General features: G+C 38.7%; 1 protein-coding gene across 2 annotated transcripts in view; it reads right to left on the reverse strand.

Annotated features, from left to right (window-relative positions):
• The window catches only part of CCNY (cyclin Y), a 119,057-nt gene that overhangs the window by 14,484 nt on the left and 80,729 nt on the right, over window positions 1–23,844 (reverse strand). For both annotated transcript variants that reach the window (XM_041488976.1, XM_041488986.1), the window contains 4 exons: window positions 15,739–15,839; window positions 12,699–12,734; window positions 8,819–8,876; window positions 8,595–8,714 (listed from right to left, as the gene is read on the reverse strand). In XM_041488976.1, coding sequence (XP_041344910.1) covers window positions 8,595–8,714; window positions 8,819–8,876; window positions 12,699–12,734; window positions 15,739–15,839 — 315 coding nt within the window. The remainder of the gene's footprint in view (window positions 1–8,594; window positions 8,715–8,818; window positions 8,877–12,698; window positions 12,735–15,738; window positions 15,840–23,844) is intronic.

Below are 23,844 nucleotides of genomic sequence, written 5' to 3' on the forward strand. Positions count from 1 at the left end.
TATGTATTCGAGTAAGAGAAAACAGAAGAAGAACAAAACTACTAGCAGCAAACACTTGTTAAAGTTTAATAAAGTCCTCAGTCAGTGTGAGAACTCACTGTAATCTAGGATTTGTGACATCATCAGTGTACCTTTGGGAGACACTAGTGTAAGTCTTCAACTTTTAATCAAGCTCACCCAGCCACACACACAGTCTTTCTTCTAGCTCTCCCGTGTCTCTTTCCTAGAGAGAACCCACTGACTGCCGAGCAGGAAATTCAGGCTGGTACATACTTGAGCTCTTGCCCTGCTGATATAGAGCAACCTCGTAACAGCAGCACACACAGAGCCAAGTGAGTAGTCCCCAATGTAAATGTGCCCAAAGTTCATTATTTCTGATAAATGGAGCTGGTTTCATTTCAGAGCATTTCAATACACAAGGCCCTAGTGGGACACAGTACCAGCCCATGATGGGACACCAGAGTAGGACAGGCAGGGTCTGCCATGCACTCACTGCTGCAGGGGGTGCTTCTGGCTGCTGCCAAGATGTGCTGAGTCAGGAGAGACTTTTGGAGAACAGCCAGGTGGCTCTCAGCCCGTTTGAAGAGGAAGGCTGGTGGGGTGGTTAACCACCACGCTACTCATCCCAAACAAACTCATTGCTGGTGGGAGAACACCACCTGCTTCTGCTGGCAAAAGCCAGTGAGTCTTCCCACACACACAGGGAGGCATGCTCCACCTCATTTAAAAAAAAAAAAATCACTGAAAATGTTAGCCCTGTAATGGTAAATGTGAGATATGGAAATACCATTTGTATGCAATTATGTCTAAACATTAAACAGTGTCTTAAACACAAGGGTCATTTTCTTAAATATGGGTTTTGTATCAAACAGACTGGGATTTTGAGTGTACTATGTGGTTCAGTGTATTTTTCTCTTGTAATGAATTTCACTGGCCTAATTTTCAAAAGCAAAACACTTTTGACATATTCTTCAGAACTAGCTGCCATGAAGTAATATAATAAAGTTGAATTTTAAAAGGTCATAATAGAGAAGAATATTACAACTTCCATCTCAGAATGCTGGAATAAATTGGTTTATATGGCAAAAGACAAAAAATGCAAAAGAAACAATGTGAGAAATGCTATTTTTCTTTCTTTTTTTTTTAAACGTAAGTCTAAGAACTATCTGTCTTTTTGATTATTTTGACAGGTGTTCCTTCATGGAACTAGAACTAAAGAGCTTTTAGTGTCTAGAGGTTAAAATATTATTTGCCTCCACCAACTTTTAACAGCTGTATCCATGCTCCAGAATGGAACTAAAGCTGAAAACAAATTGAAGCTGTTGCAACATTGTTACTTTTTCCCAATTTGCTTCATCCTTTGCAGTGCCTGAAAGTAAGCTTTGGAGGCAGAACTTTTCAGTACTTCTCTATAAAACATTCAAAAGATGAATTCTCAAAAGAGTCAAGTTTATTCTACTTTAATTTAACAGCTAGTTCTGCTCAAGCATTTTCATAGCATCCAAGAGCCATCTTCATCACATTTATCATTGCCCACTTAGTTCTGACTGTATGTATAGATATTTTTTACAGAATGATAACAAGACTACTTATACAGGTTAAAGTTACTGATGTGACACAAGCAAAACTTTCAGTGGTTTCAGTCAAACAAAACACACTTCTGAATTCTTTCCAGCTTGCAAAGAACAAATACAACTCAGTGTTAGTAACAACAGCACTACAATATTCAAAACTCATTTGTACCGTAATTCAAATCCTAGCTGAAATGAAAATACAATTCTGATTGGGAAAATGCCAGTGGCCATTGGTCTGTACATACATTTCTATTTCCAGACTCGATACCTCAGAGTCTATACCACCACCATTAGTCTACATTCTGCATTTGGGAATGAATCACATGATTTCACATGACTGTCAGTCTAACAAGCTTGGATGGACAACAGCTGCACCTCACTGGGGACATTTTAATAACTAAGCACAGGTCAGAATGCACACTGCACGGAGTTAAGATCTCAAAGGAGCAATATTGCATTATTTTCCATCTCTTCCCACAGACTAACACCAAGCTTTCACAATGACTGACCTTTATACTTGGAGTATTAGCAAATTATTATTTAACCATAAGTGAAACCAATTTGGTGATTTGCCTCTGTTAAAAATTCATTTATCTGAATGAAGGAGACTTTATTTATACTAATTAAATAAAATTATTACTCCATGTGTATAGATAATCCCAAATTGGCTGGAAGTTCCATGAACTCTGGAGAGGTTAATTAGCTTAGATGTAGCACCACAGGAATGTAGTTAAATGGCTTGCAAAGCCATTTCAGGTCTAGCAGAAGTACAGAACTGATTTGTTTCAGCACATATCTTCAGCTCTTAAATCTGCCAGACCTGAAACAACTCCATGCTGACCTAGTTTGGATGCCTCTGATCTTGACTCCCAGGACCTGGACTTGCAGTGGCATGCTAAACAGTATTAGGCCATCCAATATAACCACTAGTCCTGGGGGGCTTTTTTATCCAAACACAGAACTGCAACATGGCACAAACTATCAGGATCAGCAACAGCATCCAAGGCCCAGCAGCGCTGCTCCAGCAGGGCCACTGCTGAGCTTCAACAAATCCCCAGGGTGGTTATTTGCAGGTGGGTGAATCCATCCTGCTCTCCCCAAGTGTTTAATAGTAACTATCCACAGTATCCTGTGCTGTCCCACTTATCTAAGGTGTCAGGCTCCCCATGATCCTGGATAGCAGAGTGTTGGTTACACAACATCCCAATCAGCAGAACATAAATCGTTTGAAGAAACTGAAAACTAAAGATAGCACTGAAGAGTTCATTTCTAATTAGTGTGAAACAGCATCTCATGTTTCCCATCTCAGAGGCTATTATAGCAGACTTTGGACATTATATAATACATTCAAGTAGAAAGAAAAGTTAAAATACTGGAGAAGATATCTTTCCCTTTTTTCCCCTCTTCAGGAAATACCAAATACGAAAGTGTCACATAATTTCATTTCAGTATTTCACAATCAAAAAACACTCATATTTTTTAAAAAAAACTATGGAGTTATTATAGAAGTTTTGCTTCTTTTTATAACTTCATCTTGAAGCCATTCAACATTAACTTCCAATACTCCACTGATACCTCTTATTACATTGGAGTGGCAGTCTAAGCACTAAAAATATAGTTGTTCTTTTTTTCAGGCTTCCCTAAAGCAATGGAGAAGGTTTTCTGTGGAGGTTATGAAATTTTCATCTTCAGAGAAACTCAAAACTCAACTGGTCAGGCCCTGATCAGCCTGTGCTTTGAGAAAAGGCCAAACCAGACACGACCCCTAGAAGTCCCTTCCAACAGAAGTTATTATACAATTATACTTGTATGCAGTACTAGAATTTCCTGTGGTGCCACACTAAGAGGTCAGGAATTGTGTGTTGCCCCCAAGGAAGCTGACTGGGAGTCTCAGCACACTCAAGCAATGGGCAATCACTGAGGAATGTCACTGAAATTACTAGAATAATTCTGAATTTTGAGGCAGCAGCAAGAGCAAAACATTATCTTCTCCCATGTGGTTTTTATACAGCCTTATGTCAAACTCCATCTCTATTTTACCAATAAAACTAGTGGCTTAAATTATTTCTCACTTGATTAACATTGAGAGAAAGGAGAAAATGGCTTTGCTATTTTAATTACTATAATTGAGAATCTACAAATAAACCTTTCTTTGCAAACACCTCATTCCCTCCCTCATCAGGTAATCCACACTGTAAATTGCAGGAGCACAGAGTAACTAACAAAGACACTTCCATCCCAACATATTATGGAGAAATACAGAGTCATCTCTCTCTAATGAGAAAACTTCAGTGTGTCACAACGCCTTGAAACTGAAATGATATCTTTATGGAAAAGATTATAATTGGTAGCGGGTCTCACACAGCCAAATCACGGCTCTAATCCAATCACTAAACTGCCATATGCTCTGTTCTAAGCCATCAGCCAGTTCCCTACCACGACTCTCCAGAAATAACTGTGGTTTGCAATTGCCCAGCTGGGCATTTAAAATATTCTATAAAGGTTTGGTGCCACACATTTGTTGGAAAAGCATTGTGGTCCTTGCAAGTTCATCCCATTTTTATTTCTGAGAACAAATGGTAAAAAGAAGTAACAAAAGCAGCCACAGAACTATAAAAGAAGGTGAACAACTGCAAAGTACCATTAGAGATATTTAAAAAAAAGGACAAATGGAACGGAGAGAAAAGTCACACATCTCCAGGTCTGCCCCCAAAATTACTCTTTTTAAGACAAATACCTATAATCCATGTCAAATGCACTCCAACTGTTAGGCAACATTGACTTTCCAGTCTAAAACTGGGATCAGCATTCATTCTTTGCCTACACAGAAGCCTAAGAGGCATGAGCAGATACACACTCTTTGAAAGTCCTCTTCCCTTGTGATTTAAAAATAACTCCCCCTCAATGCCCACCTCAATGGTTCTCTTTTCATTAAGTGCACATCCCAGCAACTCAAAGGCAAGAACTGACTAAGTAGATGTGTAAGTATTAACTGATAATCACTCATGTGTTGTACATAGGACCGCAGTCAAAAGATAAGAACAGCCCTAAAACCAGGGGCCAGAATCTCTTATCCTGCCACTACCCAGAGCACCCTGAGCCATGTCAGCTGCCAAGGAGTGCAGGATCCACAGCACAGGTCGAGGGACCTTCTGTCTACACCTTGGAGACCTTCTTCTGATGTTGTGCTGGGCTTTGGCACCTCCCCAGGAATGCTTGAAGATCAGGACAAAGGTGGACACCAACACCAGTGGGTGCACACAACTCTCCTCGTGGGCTCCTACCACAAGACAGAGCCTGGCTTCACTGCCTGGCCTGGCTCAACCCAGCCATGCTCAGGCTGCCTCACAGTCACACCAGGCAGCAAGCACTGCTTTGGACGGCACTCCAAGGTCTTCAGGGAAACCTGCATCTCCATCAGCTGCGGAGAGCTTGGAGGTTACACTGGGCCAGAAGAAAAGGACCTCTGCAGATCAAGTGTCTCTATGCACTCTGGACACCCTTTTGTGTTTTCCTTTCCTTTTAAACAAGTATCAGATTTTTTTACACATCAATTGAAATATACTTTTTAAATAAAGTATTTTATCAGCATTCAAAAATAAAAACATCCTCGTGAAAGGAAACCAATAAAAAAAAACTTTCACCATTCCTCCAAATACACAGAAAACAAAACAAAATTATCTGCAAATGCAATAATTTTCACAATACAGCTCAGCAGTATTCTCTTTTTACCTAAGTGTTGAAAATGTGACCAAAGAATACAGTAAAAGCTCAGGAATATCTGGCTGGTTTAATTAAATCCCTATTTTTCATAAGGAGAATTTATTCTCACATACTTCAAATTTGCTAGTATCAAATCCCCTCAGTCACAGTATAAACTCTTTAAGGTATTTCAAAAGCATGCTTCTCTGAACTTCTCTGAATAATTCAGCTTGTGTACTGTATGTATTTACATATCACTGTATCTGATCTGTCTACAGCATGCTTGCAAATGCAAAATGAAACCACTACGGACACAGATGTATATTAAAAGTGCCTTCATCTGGCCTATTTGCAAAAAACTCAGAAAGTCATGCCAAGGCAAAGCAGAAAACTTGGACCATTCTGCTCTTCAGTTCATAGGATTGTTTTCACAGAACAAAAGAACAAAGCATAAATATTTAATTCTCCTGACATGCAAACACTGTATTGTTTTCCTGTTCGTAGGGGTAACACTCCTGTTCACATTTTTATTTGCCATCCAATTAGTAGATTAACACAAGTACAGCTTCCCACCTCTGCACTGAGGGAGATGTTAAAGAGGAGACAAGCATTTCTCAGTTTTAGCAAAGGTGGGAATACTCTGGAGCGAGAGACTTTTTTCAATAAGTCAGGTCACAGAATACAGTTATGCCGATCACTGGGGTTAGAACCACTAGTCACAAGCTTTAAATTAGCAAAACAATTCTTAAAACTAATTTTATTCTTATGATATTATTTTATAAATAAATAATGTGAATTAGTATTTAATTGTTTCAACCTGAGGTTTTAATTTTCCACCTATCAGTAAGGGAAATCTCTTGGCAGCTCTGGAGGCTACGTGAAAATTAAATTTCTAGTTTAATTATAAATTGGTTTTGCTGTAATAGTGGAGGCTTTAATTGAAATATTTTAATTAAGTGCTTGAAGCCACACAATGCCAGCTTTTTGCTGCAGAATAGCTTATCTCAGAGTCTGGAGTTTCACATTTACTCAGCTCCTGTGCTGAACACAGACTGCTGTAGAACTAATTGTTACTGCTGCTTTTACCTGGTTAATGCAGGTACCAAGACAAACAGTGGGTGCATTCAACCTCGCACGTTGGACCGTGTTAATAATGTGGGCAGTAAAAAAGGGTGCTTAGAACTGTTTAAAAATAATTAGAGTGAGTGAAAGAAAGATAAAACTGTAGCATCTTGTTCAAAATGTCCCGATGCCGACACTTCTTGCCTTCTGGCAGCCCTCCCAGGAGGAACAAGCGGCAGACAGGGCTATCAGATTGCTCTCTGACGGACAGCCAGACTATGGCAAAACACAAGCTCCAGCAGGGATGCTGATCTCTCCTTCTCTAGACAGGATATCAAAACTGAAACCACTTGCAAGGTTCATAAACAGCAGTATCAACATTAAGATTTCAGGAGTGCGGGAAGGGGGAAAGGGTCACTTGCTTTTTCATAGATTAGTTTCCACATATGAGTATTTCAAAAACAACACAATCTGTGTCTGGGGCCCCTCCTGATGACACAAATGAATAAAGAAATGGGATCTAGAAGTACAGAGGAAACTGAGAACAGCATCAGCACAATTTCACACTTGTAAAACACTATGTGTAACCTCTGAAGGTTTCTGGAAAGGGGGGTCAGGCAGGTGCTATTATCCTGACAACACAGGAAAGAATAGTAGAATGTTAAACACTGATCACCTGCACCAAATCTATCCATAAACATCTGCATGGCTGCTCTGAGAACTAGGCTACAATACATTTTCCTGTTACCACTGTAGTGGGTAAAAAAAACAACCGAGTCACCTAAGTTTTCAAGCACTAACATCTATGGAAGCTGCTTCTGCAATAAAACAAATTAACTAAAAACATTTATACTTCAAAAGAATTACTTGGAAGGGAACAATACAAGAACCAGAAGAGGCAAGGAAGTAGTTATATAAGACTTGTGGGAAAGAACTTCCCATGCATTGCAGTAACAGAAAGGTAATGCTATTAAAAAATGGGAAAAAAAGCCCCCTGTTTTTCTACTAAACAGTGCTCTCACTTATCAAATAACTCAAGATTGAATAACAGATAAATACAACAAAGTATTTGACAGTGGGTTAATTAAATTACAGAAGAACATACTGATTCACACATCATATCTTGTCTCCAGCAGAAAACGCTTACAAAGAAAAGGAAGAAGGACAAGCACTTAGTACAATTATGTAAAAGAGACAGGTAAAATGTCATCTCAGAAAACAAATATTGGCTGTCAAGCAACTAGGTAGAGTAAAACTACAAAAGGGAAGGGTGGAGCACTGGAGGGTGTTTCTTGCCCTATTTCTCTCGTATTCGTGTTCTTTACTGGCTAGTACAATTCATTCTGACTGTCTGAAGAAGAAAAGCCTGCCAGCTAATCTTAGAAGCCAAGGGAAATAGATTAACAGAGGAAATGAGTAGGCCTGGGCTTCAAAATTCACCTTCTCCAATTTCCCCTTCTTCCACCTAAAATGCATAACTAAGCTGTCATGAAACCACATGTTGTAGTGGTAAAAAACCATTTTGTTATTTTAGAATCTCTGAGCCAAGAACATGGCCAAAATTGTGACTGAAAGCTGAAAAGACTTGTCAGAATTGGCAGGATATAAATTTCAAGAAAATGAAGAAATTCCCAGCTGGAAGAGATCACTTTAGCTCTTTTAATCCACATTGCAGATCCACACCAGCTGAAAATTTGAACCTTCTTTTGGGTTGTGTTATTTTTAAGCAGCTAAACCTCAGACTTGAGTACAATTGTTCAGTCCCATGACAAGCATAGTGGAAGCAGAAAAGAGCCAACATGTCCCAGTCACTCACTGAATCCTTCATGTGCCAGTCAATTCTTATTAGTGCTACCAAATCACCTACAGCTGTTCCCAAGTCTCTCCTGGGAGCTACAGTGAGACACAGAAACCCCCCCCAAAAGTTGAAGCCTTTCTGCTTTTAACATTCCCTCATGTTCAGACCATCCATGCCACCCACATTTTCTATGAGTCACCTTGGTGGCCTGTAACACTCTCACTCTGCCAAGGACAGGACCCCAGGTTTTGTGTCACATGTTACCCGATCTCTTCTTCCTCACTTATTCTACCCATGAAATGAACTGTGGCATCTCTTCCCAATCAAGAAATTTCCTCGGTCTCCACAGTGAGCAAAAATTCCCTGGCAGCACCTAGATCTATTAAATCATACAAACACAACTTTTGAGAACAAAACTGGGTCTGTCAGATGGCTGATGTCATCCTTCAGACACTCACCAGGGTGACAATGGCACATTCAGCAGTCAGTTGAGCAGCACTGAACAACGTCCGGACAAAGCGGTAAATCTGTTTCTGCTCCGGGTCATGTTTGTCATAGTCTGGTGGCACTTCGGATTTCTAAGGAAGAAATACTTCCAAATAGGTGACTGAAACAAAACGAAGCAGACAGAAAAAAAAAAAGACAGTTCACATGAAAGGGAAGGAGAGGCAGATGAACTTACCGAAAGGGGATGAAGGTTTTCATCAAAAATATCTAAGAGCATTCTTCCGTCTGTGTCCCTAAAAGCATTAAAACCAAAGCACTGTCATTATCTGAACACAGCAGCACACAACCCTCACAGACACAAGTGCACCATTCAAACTCCAACACTCCCCATGCTGAGGGGTGCTTAGAACCACTGATGAAATGGGATTTGCAAATAGAGGTTGCACCTACTCTGCCATAAGGCCCTCATGTAATATGAAATTAATACTACAAAACATGCTAAAACACTCAGCTTTCTGTGGCCAAGATACAAAACTGCTTTTTACTGTGAGGCTTAAGAAATACTACTGCAAACTTGATAAAACCAGCCCAGCTTACTCTCCTTTTCTCCTTTTTTTAACTTACTCATGTCCACCCCTGCAGTCTCTCAACTCCTCTTCCTCCTTTATTACCAACATTGTAAATGTTTGCTAATATGCAATGTTATTTTTACAGTAATCTTTTAGTTAATACATACATGCTTCACTTATAATTTATTTGAAAAACCCTATTGTACTAATGATTTCTGAAAGCCAAAAGAAGCACATACAAACAAAAGTTCAGACCAAATAATATTCCTACTCATTGGTTTTATTACATGATTCCCTGAAATCCCTGTAGCTCAATATCAGCATGCACGCTGATGTAACTTCACAAGCCTAACATCTAGGATGCAATATAAGATTTTTGCTGTATGTAACTTTGGCAAGTACACTAATAAACACAAAACCAAGAAGTATAACTGTACCAGAACAGGCACTTTATGGACAGATGCATCCCTGTGACCTACTTATTACAGTTCTGTCTTTATTTTTAGCATCCCTGGTACTCTGATCATACAGTTCTTAACAAACAAACCACTGAATATATTTTCTATCTTTACTTAGCAGCACGTGTCTCTCAGAGCATGCAAACCACAAGTTTTACAGTGGACTCATGTCTGCAAAATACATTTATTAACTCAACATCTGAAGGTGCCATTTTTTCTACTAAAATGGAGGCTAATACTGGAAAGAAACACATTTTTAATATGAAAAAGAGCACCTAAATTAAAACAACCAACCAACAAAACAAAACAAACAAACTAACTAACTAAAAGAAAAATAAATAAAACCAAAACCTGGACTGGGGTAATTACTAGAAAATTCCTATCAGCAAGGATTCTAGGCCAGACTCTTTTAACCCTACCTAAAAACCCAGTATCTTAATGCAGAAGTAGTCTCCCTGAAATGATTGGTGTGCTACAGTAAACTACAGCACTTGACAATGCAAATAATTTCCTATTTTATTTCTTCAGGATGTAGCTGCTATATGCTATGAAGTCACACCTGACTGCCTTCAAAAATCTGTTTAAAAAAAACTTGAGAGGTTTTTGTTTTCACTACAATTCACATTGTACTCTTTCAAAAATGGACCATTTACTGATTACTCAAGCATTCTTTATGGTCAGTTTGCTGGGGTTTATTTTATTTCTTTAGCAAATTCACCAATGCTTATGCATTCCTTCAAAAAACAAGATGGGCATAGTTTTTTATCACTTGTTGAGTAGCTAAGACAACAAAACATGAAGAAAATGGATCAGTATAACCATGATAGGAGACACTGGGAAAGGAAGGAATGATAACTAAAATGCTACAATCAAATGAAATGTGAGAAACGTGAAGAAATATTATATTTCAGCATAGCTTCCCAAAAAATTAGATTGGTGAGGGTTTGAAACATTAGGAAGTAATTTTGGTTGAAGTTTTCCTATGCAGGAGAAGAGGACCAACTAAATACTGTATAAAAAGAATTCTTCTCTGGAAAAGCAGATGCTTGACTCATTTTCTGTCAAAATGAACCTGAGTCAAAGAGTCACAGTGGTTTCATACTTCCCATCCCCCCACATGAACCAAAATCTCCCACATATGTCAACAGCTTCCTTTTCTCCTATAATAGCAGGAAACAGAACATATGTTTTGCTCTTGCTGTTTCAGCAGTGAGCACAACTGAGTGCTGTTATCACATTGTCCCTCCATTCCCAAATCAGAGAGAACCCAAGACCCAACAGTTGTTTCACATCGCTCACTTCAGAGCTTCTAACTGACACACATGAGCCTGGCTCCAGCATCACTGCTGGGACTGTCTGTCCCAAGTGCAGGCACAGCACTTTCCCACCCCAGGCACATTCCAGGGAAAGCAGCAGTAAGCAGTTTCCTGAATCAATCACCTCTCCATCCCAAAAGTGAAAGGACAGATAGCAACTTTCCCAAGAATGCAACAGTCAGAATGTATTTGTTTTCAAGATGCTGACACAGTACTCTTCATTTTATAAAGGTCTGGTGTCTCTGTCTACCAGTTGTAGGTCACAATTGCATCAGGCTCTGCAAGCCCACGAATGGGCATAATTTACTGCAGACAGGGATCATTCCATGGCAATAGCACAGACGGCCATGTCTGGCACGCTGTGGCTCTGGATGCTCCTGGCTCTGGATTCTTCCTGCTCACTTGCAAACTCTTACTGAGGTTTCTCACCCTTTGTAGTCTCTAATGTGCCCCATTCTCTCAAGCCTTTTACTCAGCTGCCATGGTACTTAGCAGAACAATCAATAATTGATTTCCACAAAACTTTGGAGCCTGATTGTCTTTGAGATCTCTATTATTTAGTCAAGCATAGCAAAAACCCACTAGCTAACCAAACTAATCCAGGAACTATGGAAAAAGGGGGGGAAAGGAACCACAGACGGATAAACAAGTAATCCAAGCATGACCACTCATGCCTTATTTCCTGGTAAATGAGATTAGAAGTTTGACGGAAGATTTCACTCCAACCTTTGCTTTACATATTGCCATGTTTCAGTCCAGGGTCTTAGGAAGTCTTCCAAGAGCTTTGAGCGGGACTCAAGCCCTAAGCCTTTCTGCCCTTGTGCACCTGTAAAGGTTTCTCTTGAGATGTCAGCCTTGTTTCAAGAAGTGTGATGGGTTCCAGCGACCTGAACCATGGTCCTGAATGACGTACCAGCTGAACTTTAAACTCATGAGTAATTCCTTTTGTTCTAGTTGGACTTCTTATAGTCCAGAACAAAAAACGTCTAAGTGGCTTGATAAATCAAGATCTAAGCCAAGTTCTCTGAAAAGGCCAATTGAAAAACCATGGACACAGAAGTCACTTAAATTATTTATACAACTTCTCCTTAGAAATGTCAGGAAATGTTATTTTAGGATACTGTGACATATCATGAGGACAGGGAATTTAAGATACAAAAGCACAATTCAACATGAAGAAAACTCATATATGTACCAAGTTACTTTTAAGAGAACCTTTTTTCTATTCAATTTCAATCAACTTGACTGAGCAGAGATCTAAAATACATTACACCAGGAGAGATAAGCCAGGACCTGCCCTGTTTCTGAGGCATCTTGAATTACATCTGTTCACAATGCCACTCTCACTGTATACTTCATGGGTTTTATTTCAAAATCCTAACTGATCACTGATATACACAGTTAACTTTACAAAGGTGCAGCTAAAAATATAAAACTGAAAGATACTATTCAGATTTTTCTACATGTAAGTGCAACATATGCAACAATGCAGAAGTGCCCAATGCATATAAAACCAAACACTGAATCATCAGAGCTTTTGAATGTTGAGCTATAGTTCCATTATTTATGGTACTTAATCCTCCAATTTTAATTTTTCTATGTAAAATAATACATATAGAAAATGTAAGTGTTTCTTATTGCTAGCCTGTAAGTTAAGAAAATGAGTACCCAAAAACATTTTGAAAGAAATTAAGCATGGATTTTTAGGGTTTGAGCAGTTCACTTGTTTCAATAAAAGATATTTTCAGTACAAGATTCCACTATTCACATACCTGTTTTTGATGTGGTAATATATTGCAAGAGCTACACTGTAAAGAAAAATACAGAGTTAATATCTCAGGACTGCCATATTATATTTTTTGTCATATTGCAAATTTAAAACCTAGCAAAGAGCATGACAAACCGTATACGGTCACTAGCCCATTTTCTTTTGTTCACTCTTAGATATCAGGAAAACTGTAAACAGACAATTTTATAATATTTGTTTTGTATGCTCCAACTACATCCTTTTTACTAGTAATTAAGTAATTTACTTCATATTATCATCATGTTCATATTATCTTCTTATTTCATGTATCAAGTTGCACGTACTTTCCATTTAATGCCCTACTCCACTAAACCCAGTGATTAAACCCCTACTGACTTCCAACACTGAAGACAAAGCATCACAGCCACTGGACATTCTCTTTAGTTTGGCTGCCAGGTTAACACAAAATGCTTTAATCACCATTGGCATATGATTGTATATTTAAATGCATTGCTTGTGTCTGTCTTTATATAGCTGCTCAAACAGCAGACTCAAACACCACGCTCCTACAGCTTTATGGCATCAAGTTACTTATTTTAACTCAGGAAAGACGACTCCCTGAGTAACTTACTGCATTATGCATTTCCCCTACTCTCAACCACACACCAAAGCACCCCTGTTTATATTCTGCACACAGACAAAAAGTGTCCTTGTATTCACAGAAAGTTAAGATTTTGATTACATACACAACTAACTGATCTCATTCCCATCTAAGATGGAACAAAATTAAAGCACAGGTTCTTATGATTATCCTACAGTTTCCAACTCCCAGCTCTTGCTTAACTCACAATACATTTTTATTGAAGAATGAAGCCGAGCCAGCACTCTCCCTACTCATTGCAGCAGCATAAAACCAATCTAAGCTAAAGGGGAAAGAGGATGGAGGAGGGAATTCACTGATTCTCTTTGTAGACAGTTTGTTTCATCAGTGATTCACTGTAAGATACTTATGTCTTATACTAATGCAAAATTCCCCCCTTTTCCCTAAAATACCTGTAAAGAGTCAATTGGTTGCTCTCTGATTTTATTCCAGAATTTTTACATGAAAACTGAGATACTGCATGTTAGGAAAAGAATATGTTTGAGCTAAAGCTCTAACAGAATTTTAAATTATTTCAGGTTTGATTGTGGTTTTTTCTGGATAGCCATACAGTTGAAAATATTTTTCTCGTTAAAAGAAAATACATTTTACTAAATTTTTATGAGCTTTTACCTAAATTTATTAGAAGTTCTTAGAGCATACATGCTTTTTAAATTTGGCTTTTTTCTACAAACACATATTTAAGGACTCAAGAGATAGGGTATACCACAGACATATGAAGACCACAGTTATTACTGAACAAAAGAAAAACTCACATTTATGAATGAATTTGATTTGACAGAAAGATATTCACCAAATTAATTAATCCTAAAATTTAATTTTAAATTATGCCCCTAGGAACACACTTGCAGCTCCAGTTCACTTAATGAAAGCAGATCCAAGAGCCTATGTGCACCGCTTTGCTTGGTGCCTTCGTAACAAAATGTCAAATTAAGTTTAGAAAATATTTACTGTTTAGAAATCTGTATCAGAATCTGAAAGTCTCTCAGGGCTCTAAAAGAGTAACTCATCCAAGTTTCATTCTACCTTTCATACACTGGTTCAGCTGGCACTAAGAGTGCAGAAATGATGATTATGGAGCTTTCCATCACCCTGCTCCAGCCACCCTGACTGCTGCAGATGCTGCAGTGCATACAGTAATATTTTAAACACACCAGTGCATAACATGACCTAGAAGAGATAAATGAGCTGAGCAAAATGCCTCCCTCTTATATTTACCTATGTGCAATAGTTATTTTCCTGCAGAGACTGTAAGGTGTGGGGGAAAAAATGAAGTTGTACTACAAAAGCAATAATCCTATTGTCTCCTCACCCTTCCACCTGCCAAATGTGCAGCTGGACAGAAGATGCAGAGACTTTGTGTGCCAGAGTTCAGTTTCCCACCCTCTGTAGTCCCTTTTCAAGCCCTGTGAGCCCTTGCAACTTCCAACCCTTCCCATGCTGGCAGCCTGGCCTCAGCCCTGCACAACTCCTGCCCCATCCCAGCACTGGCTCTTCCAGCTCTTCTGCTCCCCACCATGCACCTGAGTCTCCCCAAACACACCACCCCTTTTCCCCACTATCAGCTCATCCTTCTGTGTCCTGAAAATGCTTCTTGGCTGCTGCACCTGAACCCATTTCTTCTTCCCATGAGCCATGGCAGTTCTAATGCAAAAAGAGATCCAAACCCCACCTAAAAGGCTGCACTTATTCTGCATACAAAGGATTTTAGAGCAGAAGAGTATGAGATTCAAGGAGGAAAAAAGGCAAAACACATCAGAAATGGAAAACCTTTTTCAAGTGTTAATCAGAACTATTTTTAAGTTTCTAGTGACAGAAACCTGAAGAAAAGCAAGACTATATTTCAGGCAGAAAGAGCTGACAAGGAATCAGGCATCAGTTTTCTGCCTGATTTCTTTCTCCTCTCCCCTCTTTTTCCTTTAACAGAAAAATTAAGGACTGTCTTAGTTACCAACATTACAAACTCCTTTGGATGTGTTAGTCTAAATAGATTTGTCTCTCATGTAACATCTCTGCAGCAGAGATACTGTCTTAATAAATTTTTGCATTTGTGTACACCAAGGTAACCAACCTACAGCCAACGCAAGACAGGCTATCAGCAACCATTAAGAAAGAGCACAAAATGCCTGAGCATTTGGCCTCTATTTTCCCCTTGCAGTACAAAACATAAAGAACAATACTCTAAAAATGTCAATTTCATTTCTCTGCAAAAGTAAAAAAGCACCAGTGAAACTTAAAATGCTCATCTGAGACATAACCCAGTAACTCTGGAGCATGACTGATTAAATAAATTTATTATTTCAAAACCTTTGAAGCTTGCTTAGTAATGGTTCAGAAATACATATACATAAATACACACATAAAATGTAAGTGCTAGCAAAAATAAATAAACTGTAAAACCCACCATTTGATGGTATACTTGAGGTTTGGTTGACTGACCGTGCTGTCATCCAGGAAAATAGTGGAGCAGGAACTGTACTTCCTTCTCAACTGCCCAGGAGGATGCTATGAAAAACATGCAAAAGAACAATGGCAATTATGTAATACCAAAGCATTTTTTTGAGGAAATGTAAGAATTTAAGAAAGACAAATTTCTGTCTCTCACAATGATGCACACAGTAATGTGATCACATTTGGAAAGATTTCAGAAAGTTGAGAAATAATTAACAGTGCAAAAGTCACAAATATCCCTGCCTGAGACTTGCTAATGCTTTCAAGTCCCAAACCCTTGTCCCTCCTTCCCCAAAACCATGCAAAAATTTTTCTGCAGGCTTACTCAAATACATACATACACTTGGAAAGCAAAGATGAATAAGACCTATATTTCTGTCCTCATTCCAAAAGAGTAAATGGAAGAGTGAAAAAGAAATTGTGTTAGCAATGAAGACTAGTTTAGCAACACATATAAAACCATGTTTGCAGAAAAAACCATTTAAAACCCTAAAAAAGCTCCTAACATAATGAAGTAAGGGAAACAGGTCTTTACAGTTGAAGTACAAAATTAACTTACAGTGGAAGTACAAAATTAAATTAAAAAGGAGAATTCATTAAAAATAATTTATCAATAATAGATTGTTATCAGAAAAGAAGAAAACTGATCAATGGACAGAAGAAAAGAGTATAAGCAAATAAAAAAAAATCTCTTAATAGAAAAGGTTTTCAACATATTTCAATCCTTTTTCTGTACTACCATAGAAAAACACTGGAAAATTAAGCCCAAAAATTGGCATTTGAGAATTTGAGAACTCTATTTCTAAATATTTGTTGCTGAAAGACCTTCTCCATCAGCTGTTTAGAGCAGCCAGCACTCCACCAGACTAAACAAGAACAGTTTCAATCACATCAGCTAATAGCTCTCACAGTCCATAATCCTCTTTGATTCTATCTTTCCTTATTCCATCTACACTAGCAAATAACTTGACCAAGAACCTAGGTCAGGAAAGTGAAGATCAGTCAAACTGCACATTTAACTCAACAACAGAATAGGTTTAAAATTCAGTTGGCATAACAACATGGAAATTTTAATTCATCTTACAATTAATGTAGTTTCCAGTGTTTCAGTGGAGGGACCAATGTCAATCCCATAGCTGAATTCACAGGTATTTACCAGCTCAGAGCAACTGAGTATCCAGGATCCAGTCCTGTGACTCCTACCTCAGTACATCTTCCCCTGCCCACTTTCCAAAACAGATATTATTACAAGTGCCAGCATCCATCAGCTCACCAATGCTCCACTTTCCATAGGCAGCTGACTTCTTAACAGCATTCACTACCCAGACAGACAGACTCCTGGTAAAACCTACACACGTCTAAGTCATATTTCTGTATTTCACAGCTATGAGTGAAAAACCACACAAAGTCTCCTGTTAATTGAAAAAACCCCAACATTTTCTGAAGCTGCCAGAATTATAGAAACATTATGTTCAAATTATCTGAAAGCTTACCAACAAATTCTATCAAGGTCCTTCACTTGACCAATAAAATTGTTGGCTGGACTGCTTTTCTTGGAAGTGAAAAAGTTTACTGAGAAAATAAAAAACACCTCTTTTCAAAAATCCTTCAGAACTTTGGAAAGGTACTTTGTAATACTTTGAAAGCTGACAATCCATCTACCTTCCAAGCTATTGTATGTCAGGCAAGAAAGAGAAAAACTAGAAGTACTGTGAATATTAATGCCATAAAATTTATTATCTAGCATTGATGCACACAGAGAGAATTACTAGGGGACTGGTGATTCACAGGCCTTATTCTATCACAGTTGAGTTTAAATATCTGCATTAGTCTGCTGAGTACCTTCCACAGGCATGATAAATGCAAAGCAACTTAAAAACAACAAAAATGAGACTCTAGTGGCTGGGGAAAAAAAGGGAGATGTACACATATCTCAGCATTGTTATTAAAAAAAAACAACACATGGAAAGTTTTCTTTCTGCATAATAAGTGTCAACATGCTTTAAAGGTTTAGATGAAATTTAAGATAAATATACCGGATTCATTCAAGGCAAGCACAATTAAAAAACAGAAAATAACTCTGCAGCAACATCACTATCAGATTTAAATTTTCCTATGTAAACAGCACTCTAACATTTGGCACACGTCAATAATTAGAGCAATGTGCCTTATTTCTGAAACTACCACATCACAGAATTCTTCTTGGATATTCAGCCCACATCACACTTCGTTAGGCTTGGAACTTTTCACACCTCAGGAAAATACGTGGTGTCTCATGCCTCACTTTCTGTTCACAACAACTTGGCAGGAAGGAGCACCTCTGCACTCAGAAGAATGGTGCCAAGTATAAAGCTGCATCCCTGGGTAAATATACACACAGCTGTGCCATGTGAATAACTGACCTGTCAGGAGGTAACATTATCAGCTTCTACTCTGATGTCCAACTGCAGCCATCTGATACAGCAGGTAACAGATTCTTTGCCTTTTCCAATTGCTGGAAAACACCCTCAGTTTCATATTTTATCTTGAGTAAGCTGGGAGATATCTGAAGTCACACAGTTCAGTTAAACAGACTTTTCTGAGCCCCCATAAAATGCTGCACAGGAACCTTCTCCATCCATGCCAAGGACAAAAGAGGTTATTGAGCATCAGCTCAGCATTCAGCACTGTCCTACACTCCCTTCTGTGTCCATTTCAATGGGATAGGTCCATGACCAAAATTGTACAGGAGCTTAACACCTTTGTATTTGAAATCCATCAAGCTGACCACAAAAATGCTCCCATTTAGACAAGTCAGAGAGGCTCTAATTAAGAAAAAAAACAAAAGAGCCGAGAGTGACTATAGAGCTTTTGGAAAAATTAGCCAAATTATCTAATGAGATCTTTCTACGGTTCTATCCCACTATAAGGCTGGCACAGGGAAAAGGACAGACTGGTACACCTCCTTTTGTAAATCTTCATATGCAAAAATGAGCATAGGACACATGTGAAGCCTTGACAACTTCTGCTATTACAAATATTTACTAATTCAAAGCACCTCACTGATATGAAGTGGGACTCACTTTACAGGTATTTTCAGTAGCTACAGTACTATTTCTGTACCCAAGCTGAGATGCCATAGATGTCATGCCTCTCAACTTCAGCAAGACTTCCAACTTCATCTCACATAAAATTCCCAAAGGGCAAACCAAGGAAAACATGGCAGGTAAAAACTACTTGGAAAATTATATTCTGATTAGCCAGGGATCACTTTCAAACTGGAAGGTATAAGTAAGGGACATTCTACAGAGGTACCAGTCAGCTCCACATAAAATACTGACCAAAAGCTTTGATCACAGTATCAAAGTATTTTTTATTGAATTTGCAGCTGACATTAACTTGCAGAGGACATTTTTCTTTAAAAAATGCAATATATCAATAGAATTTATAGAGTTAACATGTATACAACAGAGTAGAGCATCCATCCACTCTGTTTCACTGGAATTTTATGTCCAGTTTTGGACACTTTATTTCAAGAAAGATGAATTTATTTCAGAGTCTGGAGGACGGAGAAGCAACATCAGTCAGAGATTTGAAAAACTTGATTTACAAGGGACTGTAAAGGCACTCTGGAAAGGTTTTCTTCAGGAACAAAGCAAAATTAATGGCCTTAAAGTCACGTTGAAGGAAGTTACAAAGAAGAGGGCGTTGCCCTCCATGACCCTTGTCTATGGGATAAGAAAGAGCAGGCTTATATTAAACCATGGAAAATTAAGATTGTATATGAAAGTGTGAGAAGAGGTGATGGCAAAAACACCCAAGCCACCACCTTTTCATTATAGCAGGGATACCTTAAATGACTTGAGCAGTGATAGGCTCTCCATCACTGAAAGTGTAAAGAAGAGATAAAACAAACATAGGCCAGGAATAGCTTAGACACAGGCTTCTGCTTCTGGACAAGAAACCAGACTGAACAAGCTCTTGAGATGAATTCTGGACTCATCTTCTATCATTTGGTGGAGAGGATTTGTAGCTCTTTACTCCAGAAGCAGTTGCTATTTTTCTCATTTGAACCAAAGACATTCACTAAGAAATGCTGACATTATAGGTCACAATGAATATGAAATAGGTATTGCGTGGAATTTCTGTCTTAACAGAAGAAGATAAAACAGAAAACTCTGCTTTATAATGTGCTATGTTTTTGAATGTGTTACAGAAAAAGCCCTAAGAGATCAAGGTTCAGTTTCCAATAATGCAGGTGTTCCTAGCTCTTGAGACTAGCAGTTTTTTCCCCTTGTACAGCAAGTACTAAGCAAATATCACTGCTTTATTTTCTTCCAGCTTCCTGCTGACACTTTCCAATTTTCCAAATCCTGTGTGTTTTAAGACGTTTGAACTACAGGTTTTTACTTGAAGTTTACATAAAAACATTTTATCAGAAATCTAACGGCTTGGTTTGCCACCAAAATTATACAAACACTGCAGAATTGCTTCTAGGTACCTGCTTTGAAAGGGATCACAATGAATTCCTGATTTTTCACATAAAGAAGGTACAAAAGAGACAATTTCTCTCAGGAAGCATCACTTAGAAATTAAATCTAAATTTGTGGGGAAAGAAGAAATGTTACTATTTCTTTTGTTAAAGTAGGCACTTCACAGGGGTTTTGTGTAGAAACATCTAATGGATGGTGCACATTGCACAAAACCCACACTCAGAATTGACCTGAAGGGCCAGCTCTGGCCTCTTCAGCAGCGCTAGGGTGGCTCTCTGCCCTGATGCTCAGCAGGATTCCTTTGTTTGGGGAAACACTCCCCTAATGAAGCTATACAGCTTTTGTACCAGTGCTGGCCGTCAGCCAGTCAGCCTCCAGTTTGGCAAAGCAGCTTCAGCCTTTTCCAGAGTTCTTCTGCACTTGTCCATCAAAAGAGAATTTGGAGCTTCTGTACTAAATAATGACAGTAGCTTCTCTGCTTCCTGCGAACCAGCTGTAAGTTAGTGCATGATTTTAAAAGGTTCTATTAAATAATAATTTCCCCCTGGAAAAACTGAGCCTTGCTTGCTCCTGTCTGCGCAGACATGCCCATTAGCTTCCAGGCAGTAAAGGCTGGCCAAGATGCTAAAAGGCAAAACTGGCACATAAAAGTGCACATGAAGCCAAATTATAACAGTAAGCAAAAATACCAGGACTGCTTCTGACTTTTAAAAGGGAGGTCCCTATCTTGAGGATCTTCTGTTGCTTCAGGACATGATTTAGTTTTGACAACATTTTTCACAGAAGAAACATGATTTTACAGGTCAACAAAGTGCTTCCCAAATCAAGAAAACCATGCAACACAGTTCTCTGCATGGCTTTGCAAAGCTCTGCGGTTATTTTCATCTTGCATAATGCCAACACAGCAAAATTGTCTACTTTTGGTGTAGATATATTCACCAGAAAAAAAGTAATAGGAAACTGCACCATTGTATGTTCATCTTCCTCTGTCAACAACTACAATTACAAAAAAAATCCAGTACAACTACTCTTAAGTAATACCCCTTGTTCCTCATGATTCAACTTTGTTCTCAGCTGATGTTTCACCAATGTTTGATAATGTGCAAAACTAGCCTAGGTTAGACTAGATCTGTACTTGCAAGTTTTTGGCTCTCAAAGCCTGTCCTTACTCATGTCAACTACAGAAAATTATGTCAGCAAGCTACTGAGCTCCTGAGGGGCTCAGAACCACCAATAAACTGCTCTGCAGCACATGCAGGTCCTATTTAACCACTGATAAAGCACCCTGCTTTACAAACATGAAAGATTAAATATTTCTTTGACTGTTAAAATCAGCTCAAAGGCTTATATTTACAAAGCGTGTAATTGCTACTGTTGTGCAATTTCACCAGAGGGACTTTATTACATTCCCAGCAAAGCAAGTGTTACATAGCCCCTCGTAAAAAAGCTGTCCTGCATGTTCTCATTCTAACTCAAAAGTTAGCTTTTGCTTCTCCCTGTAAAAAAGTTTATCACTTCATATAACTTAGTGCCTTAAGGCTGACAAGAGAGGTAAAATTCTTCACCCTAGAAGACAGGAAAAGAAGCTAACTAGAAGACTTTAGAAAAACACATTTCAAACAGTAAATTTAGGTAAGCCATTAAAGAAAACCTGTTAATTTTAACTTACCAGATGCCTCGAAAGAATCTTAAGCTGCATCTATTAGGAATGGCATCAGTGTAGGGAATCTGATAAATTGCCCAGGTGGCCTTTAAAGGCCCCCTCTAGACCTGCTTTTTTTGTGATTGTGCAATGGAGGGGAGCAAAGGCCACGTTAAGCAATCTCTAGGAGAACTTCAAGAGCACCTGAGAAGCCTCTAATCTATCTTTCAGTTTATTTTGTTCTTCTCTTCAAGTAAAGAATGTCAATTAAAAGATCTTCAGGAATTTGGGCAGCAATTATAAGCCTTTACAATAGCCAGCCTCAGGCAGTCTACTTGAAAACAGCATTTCATGTTTTATGTTGTGCTTTGCTTTCACAGATTAAACTACTTTTCAGACTATGTTCCCATTTCAGTATGTATCTTATTTACTCATTAATCACTAGTTGAGAGTGTTTGATTATCAGTCACATGTCCAGTAGTTTTACAACAGGGGAGCAGAACAGCCTCTTTATTCAATCTGACAAGAAAATTTGAGAGCTACATAGGAGTAAGTGCCATACATCATTCCAAGCATGCAAAAAGGCTCATAGAAATTGTTCTTGCCTCAACATGTACAGCAAAAGACCCAGCTGCTCTCTGCAAGTCCCCAGTACTGTGTCTGGGGAGAAGCTCCCCCTGATGTGAATCACCACAGGGTCACTTATAAAGACCAGGGTTGTGACATGGGTGTTGCCCAGTAACTTTTCCCCAGGATGATGAAAAAAAAAAAAAAGTCTGGTTTATACATGTTAACTGTTCTACTTGGAATGATAAAAACAGTATTAGTTTGCTGGAATTTAACATCCAGTTGCCAGGTAGCAAACAGTGGAAGCCACGTCCAGATCCCTAGAAAAGACAATGATGAAAGGACGTAAGGCTGGCAAAGAGTCTCCAGAATAAAAAATATGCAAAAGTGAGACATTACTTCCTTTTATTTTCTTTCCCTTTTCCTACCCTTTATCTTCCTTCAGAAATATATGTGAAAAACATCCCTTATTTTTAAGGGGTATCCCTTCTTTTTAAGGTGTATTACTGCTCCTAAACATAGATTCATTTTATATGTATCTTGCCTAGAAGAGAAGTAATTACTTGGGCTAACAGAGCATTTTCTCCTTGCCTGAAAGGGAACATTTCTAGAAAAACTTGGAAGAGAAAACAACCTCTTTTCTCCCCTTGCCCTACTCCTTTCCTCTACAAAAAACACAGTAAAAAGAATTACCTACTGCAACAATAATAAAAGATTCACTCTTTCTCCACCTCCTCTAAAAACACAAAACGTGTCTGTCTTCCTGTTTGCTTTCCTTGTACAGGCAGAGACACTGATGCAATCTCTCTTCTCTGAGAAAGGAAATGCCCCTATCTCAGTCTGCATCTTTATCCCTCTCAGCAGCTTGACTAAGCAGATTAAAAGACATGTGCACACCAAGGCAGCATTAAAAAGCCATAAAATAACAAAAAACAGCGGCTGCCAGTGCAATGGGAAAGAGAAGCAGAGTCTGCTGCTTAGGAATTAAAACAGGCTGGAAGAAAGCAAACAGATCAGGTACACTGGAGGTAGGGAACTTCCAGCATCACTCCCAACCTGTCATGTGTGTCCTTGGGCTCTGTGGGAAGACTGGGATATGGCAGCTCCTCCATAGCACTCTCACGCCCTCCTTTCATTCTTTCCCCACCCCCAAAAAAAAGAGCAGCTGCTGGCTTCTTCCGTCACACCGACTGACAAGGTGAATCTGAAACATGCCAACTGTCAGCTCTTGACAAAGTGTAACAAATCAAAGCAGGAGCCCACCATTTGTGTTTGGGGATCGCAGGAAACTACTCAGGCAAATAAAATATCTAACAAAAAAAAAGCAAGCAAGAAAGGAAAAGAACAGTGGTGTGATCATTCTAAGAAAGTGCATTTT

The sequence above is a fragment of the Pyrgilauda ruficollis genome, unplaced genomic scaffold, assembly GCF_017590135.1.
Source record: "Pyrgilauda ruficollis isolate IOZ18807 unplaced genomic scaffold, ASM1759013v1 scaffold12, whole genome shotgun sequence".
In the NCBI taxonomy this organism is placed as follows: Eukaryota; Metazoa; Chordata; class Aves; order Passeriformes; family Passeridae; genus Pyrgilauda; species Pyrgilauda ruficollis.